The sequence below is a fragment of the Vulpes lagopus genome, chromosome 23 (assembly GCF_018345385.1).
Source record: "Vulpes lagopus strain Blue_001 chromosome 23, ASM1834538v1, whole genome shotgun sequence".
Classification (NCBI taxonomy): domain Eukaryota; kingdom Metazoa; phylum Chordata; class Mammalia; order Carnivora; family Canidae; genus Vulpes; species Vulpes lagopus.
In genome coordinates this window covers 14,724,561-14,738,039 of record NC_054846.1, presented here as the reverse complement: position 1 = coordinate 14,738,039, position 13,479 = coordinate 14,724,561, and the positions used below count along the sequence as shown (strand labels likewise).

Here is a 13,479-nt window from a genome sequence, read left to right as displayed (position 1 = left end):
CTTTAAATCCACCCAATCTCTCTAACCATTTCCACAAACCAACCGTAGAAACAGGAGAGAAGAAGGAGAAAAATAGAAAGGGAGCCTGCCCTGTCTTTTCATCAAGTTCAGGAGATTGCTTCTGATTTGGCAACTTGCTATGGAAAGACTCCACATGGCTTCTCTTTTATTTCTAGGCCTCTCATTGCTGTGTGGTTGATGTTGCCTTTCTTCTGTTCCTGTTGCTCTATCAAAATGCCTAAAATAAACAAACCAACAAACATACACACACACACACACACACACACATACACATACACGCACACACACATACACATACATACATTGTTTCCTTCTCACTAGGCCTGCAAATATACTCACCTTTTCCTTAATAAAAGTGTTCCCTGGGCTCTGTGTCCCTTTAAGGTGACCACCATTTCTTTCCCTTAAATAATTTTTTATAATCCATTATTAGAGGTTATTATATTTAAATACATAAAGGAAGGATGGCATGAGATCATATATCATTAAATGCCAAAATGTTTACATTATAATTTCAGTATGACAGTGAAAGAGGGGTATATTAAAATACAGTCATTAGCAGTTCAGGGGGAAAATGTGATTTTCACACATTTATAGCTTTCCTAAGTATTGTAGTTTTCAAAGGAGGCTGAAATTAGATAAAGATGTCTGTCTATTTGGAAATGAGATTGAAGGAATTTTTACAGTTGAAAGAGGTATAACATAGATGACTAAAATCTAAGCTTTTATGATTATATAGTATATTTTATAACTCTCTGATATGGAAACATATGCTTGTGCTTTTTGTCATAGTCAAATAAAAGATATCATGTACCTTCCAAAAAAGGCAAATAAGAATACATGTAAATCTTTGTCAGTTTTCTCTCTCTCATACAATGATTTAATAACGTTTTTCTTTCCTTACTGATGAAAAATATTTTTGTACATAATATTAATGACATATATAAACTCAATTACTCAATAATGTCTTTGGAAATAATATAGTCAGTTCTGCCTTTGCAGTGTAGAGTCTGTGCTGGTATAGGCATGTATGTTGATAGCTGACCTTCACCCCATGCCCAAAAAACTCAACAACCATGCCACAAAACCACATGCAACCACTGTTGGACAAAGAGTCCTTTGGGTATTTTTTGGTGTTGGTGGTTCATTTGAAGGAAGTACAAAAATCACTCTGAATGGTTTCTCAGGCATGAAATTTGAGTTGATGTGCATGTGGGTATTTATAGGAAAAACAAGCTGAATCTGTGGCAAGAGTGTTCCTCTGCACAGTGTCAGTGCCAGGTCTGATAGGCTGGAGAGGGCAGAGAGCAAGAATGTGGGGAGATATCCAGCAATGCCATACTCATGATACAAGCACACATTCTGGAGACTTCAGCCTCTTTTAACCACTTCTGGCTTTTTTGCTAAGTTTTGTCCTGCTCTGTTCTTGGGACTTTTATTTATTTATTTTTAATTTTTTAAAAGATTTTATTTATTTATTCATTAGAGATAGAGAGAGAGAGAGAGAGAGAGAGAGAGAGGCAGAGACATAGGCAGAGGGAGAAGCCGGCTCCATGCAAGGAGCCCGATGTGGGACTCGGTCCGGGGACCCCAGGATCACAACCTGAGCCAAAGGCAGATGCCCAACCACTGAGCCACCCAGACATCCTTCACTTGGGACTTCTAGCTGTGCTCTCAGAATTAAATAAAAAGCTTGGAATGGAGAAATGCAAAAAGGAAAAGAGTAAAGCCCAAGAATAGGCAAATGCAGAAATATATTGAAAACCTTGGCGCTTGAGGAAATACGCCCTTATATGTCTCTCATAAATATGGAGCCATCTCTCGCTTTTAGTTTTATATTGCCCTGGGGAAGTGCTAGTGCTTTAATATTCTATCATGGGAATAAGAGAGAAAGAGAGTGGAAATATCCAGCTCTTTTGTCTCTGGGTGTATTCGGAAGTATTTTCATTTATAGAATCTTCTGGCATAGTGTTTCCTTCTTAAATGCAGCTTGCTTGACTTGCCTGTGTTTAGAGTCTTCAGGCATCTGCTTCAAAAGTATGATTGGATAAGCATCATCCAAGTGAGATGCACTTTTCTCAGAGAAGAGAGAGCTTCCTTAAGGGAATAGGGCCAGGGATTACAGCCAGGAGAAAGGAGAATATAGATTTCTAGAAAGAACTCTGGACTGGGAATCAAGAGACTTACTTTTGATTTCCATCCAAACTAACTCGTAGTTTATGATTTTAGCTAAGATATTGATCTCATCTGTAATTCAGTCTTGCTATCTGAAAAGATTCCATGCAAAGTCCCTTTGAGAATGAACTTAACAGACCTTTGAGAGCATGTTTCTAATTTCAATTTAGAAGCAATTGGTATGTTGAATGTTCGTCTCATATATTTGAAGACAAATCTGAGAACCCTGGAGCTGGAAGGAGTTTCAAGGAGTTGTACTTTTCGAACCTCTGGGATAAACCAAAATGCTCTGATTTTCCTGTTATTATCATTACATCATCTGAAGAAAGGACATTTTCACAGAAATATTATGTTTAAGACAATGAGGGAGTTGAATAAGAACTTCTTTCATGTCTTATCACTTAAAACAGGTCTGGACATTGAATTGTTACCTCTGAGGACCAGCCTGGTAACCAAAAGTGAGGTGAAGAGGCTGACACTAGGATCCTAGGGAAGAGTGGGGACATGTACTCTGTGTGTGTAGGGAGGGGACTCCTGGTTTTTAAAATACCAGATGGGCCCAATAAAACATGCCTCTCAGTGGCAAAGAGCATTGTTGGCAGTGGGCAATGTCTTAATTGAAAATAAATTTGGAGCAGTTGGATAGCTCAGTGGTTGAGGCTATCAGTTCATGATCCTGGGTCCTGGGATCGAGTCCCTGCAGGGAGCCTGCTTCTCCCTTTGCCTATGTCTCTGCCTCTCTCTCTCTGTGTGTCTCTCATGAATAAATAAATAAAATATTTAAAAAAGAAAACAAATTTGTATTAATAGGAATTACATGTTGGAGAATTCACTAATTTGAATAATAAAATGTAGTCCTAGATGATACACACAAGCTGTTTCCCTTAGGTATATAATTTCTGTGCGCCTTCCTCAAACAGGCCTTCCTCTTTCTGCATACTTTAATCCTCTTCCATTCTCCTTGAACAATGTTTCCTTTCCTCAGAATGATCAACTCTAGCAAGTTTTCTGTTCTTATGTCCATACATTTTTTTTTCAAGATATGAATGTTGAATGGTTAGCCTCCTGCCCGCAACAGAAGCACTTGTTTTGAATATTCCTTAACTATTTTCTAGTGTTCAATTCCACTCCTCACAAAGAACCTGACCCTAGGCCTAACCCAAATCCTCGCCTCCAGCCCCCTTTCTCACATTTTATTGTTTGTAGAACAAACAGTTGACCAGTGTTCTCCTTGTAATATCCTTCGTATTACTCAGTTGAAAGTCGCTGTTTGTTGGCACTACAAGTCTGCAAATTTAATCATGGATTTTGTTTTCCAGTGCACTAATAATTATAGTGTAATCACTTTACCCAAAAAATAGTATTTGGAACTGTACCCAGTCCTTTTTGTGGGGTGATCAAACTGGTGAGATACTGACATCATCTTACTGCTTCTCTCTGCGAGTTAGCCCCACACAACTGGATCATGCTCTCTGACCTCAATGTCTTTTTCCTCCCAACTGGCTCTGCAGTAGTCAGACTTTCTTCATATTTTAGCCACATAATTAATTTTTCATTTGTAGGTGTGCTACCTTGTACTCACACTGAGTAAGCACTATCTTGTTTTTGATGGATCATTTCTATCTCTGATTTGTCAAGGTTACGTGGAATTCTATTATTTTTCAGAAAAGCCAGAAAATTTAACTTGTTTTATAGCTATGAAATGACTGAGAATGCTTTCAATTCCATTATGACAGCCATTGATTAAAAAAAATTCAATCATATTGGACCTACGAATTTGGGTGCTATTTTACAACTACCCCAGGTTGCATCAGGGTATTTATTTCTGTCACTATTAACTAATGGCTTTCCTGTTCTGGATATTTTTAAATTCCACAGACAATGGTATCATACATAGTTTCTTGCTCAGTTATAGAAATTAGATTTGAATGATTAGAATTATTATCTAGGGGTTTGTGGTTGAAGGTAGTAGAGAAAATAAACCCAATAATTGTTTAATTTATGCATGTAGTTTTGGTACCATCATTATTTTATACTTTCAATAGCAAGGTAAGAGAAAATAGGGGAGCCTGTAGATTGGGTAGAAATGTCTATTTTGTAGATATTTTTGTTCTGTGTTGGACTTTGAAAATGTCTATGCTTTGATTTAAATTTAATGGCCAGTGTCCTATTAAATAATGAGATGCATTTTTGTTATTGTCATTACAGGTTTCAGAAGATGACAGTGAAATGTGATGAAGTTACATTTCTTATATGATACTTGAAAGTCAGTGACTGTTTGCCAAATTTTCCCGAAAATTAACTATGACTTAGAAGCACTGATTTACGAAGGTTTATGATGTCATCGGTTACTACAGAGAACAAATTCCAGCAGGCTGTGAGCCTGCAGGGAGTTGACCCAGAAACATGCATGATTGTATTTAAAAACCACTGGGCGCAGGTAATGTATGAGTTGCACTTTTTTTGCTGGTAGGGGTAGCCTTCGAAGCCTCTATCAACATTGAACCTCCTACCTCTGTGATAGGTATCTAGGCCTCCCAGAAATATAGGAAGCTGAACTCTCGCAGGTAGGAAGAAAAGCAACTTTCTTTTTTTTTTTTTGCTTTCCTAGATTAGATACCTGTTTGAAAACCATGGTTTCCATCAAAGCAATTAGGGAACATACATATTCCTCAGGTATTTTTGGAAGAACAGCCATTGGCCTTACAGTGACTTTTACGTCACTCTGCAATAGACTTGACCATGATTACAGACTCTGTTTCCCTCCTCCCTGCTGATTTCCATCTAGTCCTTACACTCTAACAGTGCTAAAGTACACATGTATTAAATATTTACCAAGTGCTGTGCTGAGTACTTCAAAAGCGTTACGTCATTTGCTCTTCTCCACAAACCCGTTAGTGTTAGTTTCCTCATTTTATAGATGAGAGAATGGAAGATTAGAGATGCAGAGGAACTTGCTTGAGGTTCTATAGGCAGTGAGCTTCTAAGCAAGTATGTAGACCGTGGTCCCTCGACTCGTGTACTTGACCTCTGTGCTCTACCGTTTTTCGGGCTGGTGGTCTCTGTGTAATTTAAGGAAAGAGGATGCCTGGCAGTATCTGAATTCATTACAAAGCTGATTATAAAAGTTTTTTGATCATTCAGTTTGACTTCTCTGTAGCTCGGATCTGCTTGTATAGACAATTAAGGGTTGAATGTTTAGAAAATTTATCAGCTCACTACTTTCCTCAGGGAGTTTACAAGTAGTAAAATAAATAAAATTGGTCTTCTTTACTACTTGTCCAACATTACACTCCCTAGGTGAGCCGGTAAGTGGCTATTTATGTGACAGTTTTTTAATGACTACCCAGTTCCTTTCTGTGGCCGGAAATAGCACAGGGGTTAAAGCACTGAGCCTGCAAATCACAGCAATTATGGGGGACACAGTTTAGATCAAAAACAAAATCAATTCTGCTTCTGGGTCTTTTACACTTTGTAGCTTCTTGTCACTAGTATAAAGCTTCCAAGATTTTTTATGCATTTCCCATTCTCTGACTTTTTGCTATTAGAATCTTAATGGATTTGCTCTGGATTTAGCAAAGGGAGGAAAATAATTCGGGAGTTTTCCAGATAGAGCAATTATCTTTGACTTTGCACTTTTATAAGTAGTTTAACGTGCCGACTCCAAGTGAGGTTGTGAACCCTAAGGGATGTGCCCATTAGTCCACTCGATGTGGGAAGAGTATTTTAGGAGGCCTATTTTTATCTTTATCTTTGAAAAATTTCTATTTTGTGTTTATAAAGTACATAATATGGTCACATATTAGTATGTGCACATTTATAAATGTATCTAATAATGATTCGCTCTCATTTTTTTTAGCTGGTAGGAGTGCACAGATGTTTTATATTGAGAATATTTCCAGCCTCAGTAATTTCATTTGGCTGAAAAAGCCTATCATTCTAATACATAGTCTTGTCTCTGGGCCCATTTCGTGTATTTGTGTAAAAAATACTGTGTAAAAATTGTAAGCATTCCTTGTGGAGGATCTGTGATGTGATCCATTTAGCATTCTGTGCCACTCAAAGACAAGACCTATCGTCACCCTCTTGATTTTATGTGGATGGATCATTTGCCCTGTCAAATTCCATTCCGGGCAAGCTTTCTCCAAGCTGCTAGAGTACTGCTGGAGAGTCTTAATTCAGGAATGTGTAAATATTCTTTCACATTGCTGAAGGAGTACATATTGGTCCTAGAATCATATTACTCATTCCCATATTTGATATGAATGATTTCAGCATTATCAAACATTTTGGGTTATCTGAAGCATGATACCCTTTTTGAGTACAGAAAAAGGTAGAGCTGAGGGTAAGGATAACTTTGTCAGAGGGAATGGTGTTTAGTTATTAAATGCTTCCTTTTGTAAAATGGGGACGCTCTGGTCTTACTCTTGTTTCAACCATTCCTTTAACTAGCTTAACCTCTTTAGACTTGACTTTTCCTTTTAAGTAAATCTGTAAAGTGCCCACAGCCTCTGTCTACTTCCAAGAAAGGCTCTTGAGGGCCTTTTTGTTACCTTTATGAATAAAAACATGGCTCAAAGAAATGCATGGGGATGTCAACACAATTATTGCTAAGTGGAGATTTACTAGCCCCAACTATGGATACATCATTGTAGGGTAAACAGGTAGCCATGATATGGGCTTTTAACGAATATATGGATGACATATGTTGACGCATATATGACACTAATTTGGATGACAAGGTGAGATACATTATTAGAAAATGAATAGCAATGATTACAGGAATTAAGTCAAAGGACAGGACTATTACATGTGAAAATGGCTTGGGAAGTAGAGAAAGTGAGATTTTGCTAGCCTGACTGTAGGAAAGGAAGGTTTTGATGACAAATGAAAAGAACATGGTAGAGAAGGGGTACTGGGAAGAAATGCTCAGCTTTGGCTCTTTGGTGGTACAAAAAAGGGTGAAAAGTCAGGACAAAACAGAGATAAAGGACTCTGTGAGAGGTAAGGCATGAGACTTTCAGTTGATAGGAATAAATGATACTCACTGTTTGGGAGTTTCATACATTAGCACTTTGCTGAGAGTTGTGCTGGGTGGGAGTGCATGCAGAATGGTTGAGAGGACTGGGAAGTAAGCTAAAATCTGATATAAACTCCTATGACTCCTGTGAGGACAGCCCCTGGGTTCCCCTGAGGCAACCCAAGGAAACCTGTAAGGCTGGCAAGAGATGTGGCCTCATCAGAACTGAGTGACAGCATTGTCTTTACTGAAGGGTTCCATTAGCTGGCAAGCACCATGCTTTTTATGTGTTAAATTAGGGAAAATGAAGTCAACAGAAGTCTGTGGTATCGGAGTTCTTCTGTTTGTTAGGGTACTTCAGTACAAATTCAGCACAATTAACATATATTTGACAGGTTTTGTTCCACTGTTTACTAGTAGCTTCTGTTCCAGACCTTGACTTAAAAAGCAAACTTTGATGGAGGAGGATATCCGCTTGCCCACCTACACCTTGCAGCCTGTCAGGGACAGCTTGTTACACAAGCAGCCATCATCCAAGGCAGTCTGTGATTTGGGAGGCATGCCAGTGGAGAGACCTGAAATGGCCCAGTCTTGCACTTGAGTTTCCAAATTGGTCCCTGGGTCCTGTGATCTCATGACATCTCCAGAAGGGTTCTCTAGTGGACATTCAGGAATAGTTACATTCCTCACGGCAACCCTGGAGAATCCAGGCTATTGGAAGCAGCCCTTGGCCTATACTTCCTCTTACTTTCTGAGATGCCATCTCAGCAAGTTGCTCTCTGCCCGTATCATTTTTCTAGTTGGACATTTCAGTGGCATCAGGGCACCTACAGGCCAGGATGGCACACAGGGTCATTATAGTCTGACCTCATTTCACTCCTTGTCTCTGATTTTGTCTCCAGAGATGCGCATTACTTGGAGTTCCTAACCACCCCCACTCTTAGGCAGTAAGCGTCAGGCTATTTCAGGCTTCTCTGCCTTAGGCATTTCCTCTTCTTCCTGCCTGGAATATCCTACCCCCTGGTTAAATGCCTCTCCCTCTTAAGAGCTCTTTGGGGACATCAGTTCTTTTAGGAAACCTTCCGTGTACCTTCCATGCTCTTTGATGCTTCCACTCTAAGCTCCAACAGCATCCTGAGTGCTCTTTTGCTGTTATGCCAACCATGTTTTATTAAAATTACATGTACAGTAGCTTCTTCCCAAAGTCATTTCAAGCTCCTCATGATCAGAGACCATTTGTAGTTTACCTACATTTCCAGTGCCAAGAACAAGGTAAGCCTATTGTAGATGTTCAATAAATTGTTGAACTGAGAGACAACAAATGTGAAATACAACTTCAGAAGAGCTAGGTGATATAGGAAACAGCTTTGAGCATACACTAATACACTGAGCATACACTCCCTGCTCAGTCGGGAGTCTGCTTCTACCTCTGCCCCTCTACTCACTCTAATAAATAAATTAAAAAAAAAAAAACTATTCAACTATATTGCCTTGTGAATTAAGCCACCACTTGTTTTTCATAATGGCACAGTTGTACTTTGTGAAGCTTCACGGACCTTGCTCTATTCATTCTCTTGTCCTCTCTTTTCAAGCATCCTATCAGTCAGTATTGGTTATATACTCAATGGTGTCTACTCTTAGAGCCAGGAAGACAGAGGTGATGGGATAAAAGTAAGATCAATGGGGGATGCCTGGGTGGCTCAGTTGGTTAAGCATCTGACTCTTTTTTTTTTTTTTTTTTAGCATCTGACCCTTGATTTTGGTTCAGGTCATGATCTCAGGGTCCTGAGATGGAGCTCTGTTTCGGGCTCCATGCTCAGTGAGGAGTCTGCTTGAGATTCTCTCTCTCTCTCATTGCCGTTTCCCCCTACTCAAATAAAAATAAATAAATCTTAAAAAAAAAAATCAAGTGGAAATGCATATTTCTGGATGCTTCTGGTTAGTCAGTAGCCCAAAGCTGCTCCTCACCACCCTCAGCCTCCAAAAATAAGTGGTTATACAATTTTTAAGCTAAGACAATTTCAGAGCTCAACTAGAGTAATGGTGGTTGATGAAGTAAAGCTAGTGTGTCTAGTAGCCTTTCTCTTCTTGATGGGGTTGGGGATAGGAAAAACAGTTAAGTCAAATGTCTTCCCATAATAATGTAAGATAAGTACTGTGTTTTAAGTATAGTATCATGTGTAGAGCTTCAAGTAGCCTGATTCTATTAAAGCAGTGTAGAGCACTTATATATGGATTTGAGATGTGCATTTTGACCTGTTCCCTGTGAAAACAATTTTCTCCTTCCATTCATCTTCATTCTTTTGGTCTTTGCCTTGTCATAGACTAAATGATAGAAATAAATGAAGTCTTTGAGAGATGAAGAGTTGGGAAATATTAGAGAACCTGATCTTAATATCTTAGTCAAGTGATGTTTGTTAACATTTAAAAAATTTATGTTTCAGCTTTTCAAGTACTCTAAACTTGACAGTAGACAGTAAAGCAGAACAAAAGCTACGTTTCGTTAGAGGGCCGAGGCATTAACTTGTGCTTCTATTGGACTTTAAAGTGGTTGAACATGTGAAAATGTCAGCAACTCACCCACTGTATGCTCAGTGATAAGTCTGTTTTTGCCATGGAATGGAATATTATTACATAGATCATTACTTTCAAATCCTTTCCCTAATACCTAAATTTAAAAAACATACACAAGTGAAGGATTAGCTTATTGTGTTATTTTATTGATTGACGGTCCTACCATGTTTCTTTGTTGCACTAGTGCTAGACCATCTTTGGTCCCAAGGACGTATGGTATATAGATACTTTACCCTGTTTTGTCCCAGATTGAGGTATGCCTCTGGAGTTTGGGACAGGAGCTGAAATAAACCAAATTGTACAAACATGTGTGTATTATTGGGCTGTTATCTTAATATAAAATAAACGACTCAGTACATGTCTCTCAGGGCAATAGGTGTACCAGGAATGTGTCAGATTGAAAGACATGGCTGTTAAGTGATGATCAAGGACTGGATGGAAACTCACTTTTGTTGTAGTTATTTGGTACATTAAGTGGAAATTGGCTTAAGATCGCAAAAGCCTGCCCTCCTTCTGTGTGATGGAAAATGTTGCTTAGTAACTTGGTTTTTTCCACGGTGCCACTTTAAATTAGCATTCCAAAGGATTTTGAAGTATGGGTTGTATTCATGTGACTTTCTTGAAATAACTAGGCTCTAACCAAAGTGGCACAAGTAATCATCTCTTAATACATGCATGTATGCAAGACATAAAACAATATTAAGATGGAGTCAAAGCTAATCTGACAGGTAAATACTTGTGTTTACCATGAAGAATAATCATTTGTTAGCTGGAGGAGTGATTATGTGGATCTTTCATTCTGAAAGCTTTGAGCTTCCTATTTAGAATTTGTGAATATTTGGAATTCAGGCCTGTTATTACTGACTGATGGGAACCATCTTTAGAGCTAAGGATAGAAGTAATTGATAGGATATCCTTAATGAAAGAAATATGCTCTTTGTTAATTTCATTTACCCCTAATAACCTTCATACTTACCAGGCAAATGACTTTGAAGTTAGGTTAAAATTTAGCTGTATTGGTCAGATGATAATTTGCGTACCATTGTTCACACTGTCGATTTTTTCATGTATTTGTTACTTTTTAGAATTTTGATCATTTATGTGAGGATCTATGTGATCCAGGCTCATGATTCACACACATATATATATACCAGCTTGTATTTATTAAAGTTTATAGACCAACAAATGCCTAGCTACGATTGGTGAAACATTTAGAATGCTATTTCCAATCTTAGCTGGCTTTCTTAATGAGCTTGGGCTTTATCAGGGACTGATTGCTTTATTAAATAGCATCTTCAACCCAAAGAAGTGAACTTGTAAAGGAAATCTTTGCACAGCATGTTTTGCTTGCTTTCCTCTCATCTGTCCTTGGGTCTCTCCAGCTTCTTTAGTGGTATTTTTTTACCCTGAACTGAATCCCCTAGACAGTATACAGCTAAGAAGCCAGGGCTGGGAGAGCTGTGGCAAGGTTGAAAGCCTAAGTTAGAGGATACTCAGGGGAATGTGCTTGGCCTGGGGAAGCCACGGGGAGCAGCATGGGACCATAGGTCCATAGTACTGGGAGGTCAGAGTAGATAAACGGGTGAAAGTAGACAGCAGGGAGAAGTCAGGACACAGGAATATTGGGGTTTGGTGGAAGTGATGTGAGACGACAGCACTAAAGGAAAGAGTAAGGAAAAGTCCAGGTCACATCAGGAATCCATCACTGTGCAGCTGACTTGGGACGTCAGAGGGTCTTTGGTGTTTCAGTGCATAGTGTGCTCTAGCCAAGAAGCTTCTTAGGCGTTCCCTGTCAGGTTGGGCACCAGGCCCTGGGTATGGGCCCCGAGAGCCCACTTGTAAAAGCAGGTCGTGGGTGTGTCTGTCGGGAAGGGAAGGGGAGGTGGCCTGGGCGAGTCCTGACACCCAAGGAGAGAGGTTAAGGATATGTGTCAGCAGGCTAATTAGCGTTGTGCTGAGCTGTGGATTCCGTGACTCACAGGCCTTACTGTAACACACCCTCTTCCAGGCAGTGACACCGCCCGGCCAGGGCTGCGAATGAGTGAGGGCTCTTACTATGTCTGCTCCATTCCAGAAGATCAACAAACCTTCTACCTCTGTGGGTTATTATAGCTCTGTTCTCACCTTTCTCTGCCCATTGACCCATGAGGCGGTGTAGAGGAGCTTACAACTATAAAGAGGGCAAAGATGCTTCAATTTAACAGTGGCTAAATTGCTTGCATTCTGTATAAAAACCTCTGTTCTCTTTTAAAAAGATTTTTCATAACAACAAAAAAGTAGGTCTGTTTGCAAAGGAATATGGTTGAAAATTAATATAAATGACAAATTTTGAGAAGAATGTACTTTGTGCCCACGTACATAGATTTTCCATATATAGCTTACACACATTTAGATATGTAAGAAATACTTGGAGGCATGCATGTAGTACAGGTACGTATACACATGTGTAAATTTATATGGCTTAGGAATTTCAGCGAATTAGATTTCAATTATTTTTAACTCAGTAAAAGACATTAGTACAAGATTACTTTGTCTACTTTTATTTTTATTTATATTATGAAATTAGATCAATTTATGGGGGAAGAACTACTTAACTATAAAATCCCATTTATATCTTTTTTAGACTCACTTCTGATCATGTGTCTATTTGTCAGTCAGTATATTAGTTTTTAACTTAAACGATTTCATATATACTTTTGCATGTAATAATTTAGTAATGATTCACTTAGTGTTTATTTTTAATAGCTTTATTGTAGGGTGATATAATATTTTGATAATTCTCTTATTGTTGATTGGGTCAATGGTATTTTTATTTTTTAATTATTGAAAATATCATTGACATGAACATTTCTTAACAAATTATTTTTGGATCATTTCCTTGGGGCATTTTCCCCAAAGTGAGATTAACAAGTCAAAGGGCAGTAACAATTTTATGGCTTCTGTTGGATATTGCCAAATTGTTTTCCAGAAGGATTGAGCTAATTTGCCCCACCACCAACAGTGTATAAAGCACAGTTTCAATTCTAGACAGCTTAGACAGTCTGAGTACATGAGAAGTATAATTACATTTCTACCCCGAGGCCCACCTGTATAGATAGCTCTCATAACTAAACTCAATATGTGGACTTTGAAATTATAGAACCAACAAAGTGTGTTGCTAATTTATTCTTCAGAATGTGGAGCCCTAAAGTCAGAGCTTTTGGGGCTGGAGAACATGCATGTCGAGGTGGAGACCCCTTTTGGACAAGTGCAGTACTGTGGTCCTGTGTCGTGTGAGGTTGCCAAGGCCAGAGCAGAGGCAAAGACCAGCCAGGCCCTAGCATTTCTGCCAGTGAGGTTGTCAGGCCTCAGAGGAATTCTGGAGGACTTCTGGGAGGTTGGGGGAGGCTGGGGGGGGTGGGGTGAGATTTTGGAGTCTGGCATACGGCAAAGGAGAGGGGACGTCCAGTGAAGACACCATGGACACCACTCACTGAGCCATGTACCACCCAGGTAGCTGCTAACTGAAGGCCTTTCTCATTGCAAATGTCAAGTCGGGTGTTGGAATGATTTTTTTCTTTTGTGATAGCATTATTAATTGTATAATGGAGGTTGATAGAGATTACAGATTCTGTAGAGATCTAGTCATTCTGTAAGGATACACTTGCCTGGTCTGTAAAGGCTCCATTGCCTTGTTTCTGACAGGGGAA

The 13,479-nt window shown here is 39.1% G+C and overlaps 1 protein-coding gene across 4 annotated transcripts in view; it reads left to right on the top strand.

Moving 5' to 3' along the window:
- The window catches only part of FHIP1A (FHF complex subunit HOOK interacting protein 1A), a 225,368-nt gene that overhangs the window by 137,969 nt on the left and 73,920 nt on the right, over positions 1-13,479 (top strand). For all 4 annotated transcript variants that reach the window (XM_041739076.1, XM_041739073.1, XM_041739074.1 and 1 more), the window contains one exon: positions 4,405-4,636. In XM_041739076.1, the coding sequence (XP_041595010.1) occupies positions 4,532-4,636 (105 nt within the window). In that variant the 5' untranslated portion in view covers positions 4,405-4,531. The remainder of the gene's footprint in view (positions 1-4,404; positions 4,637-13,479) is intronic.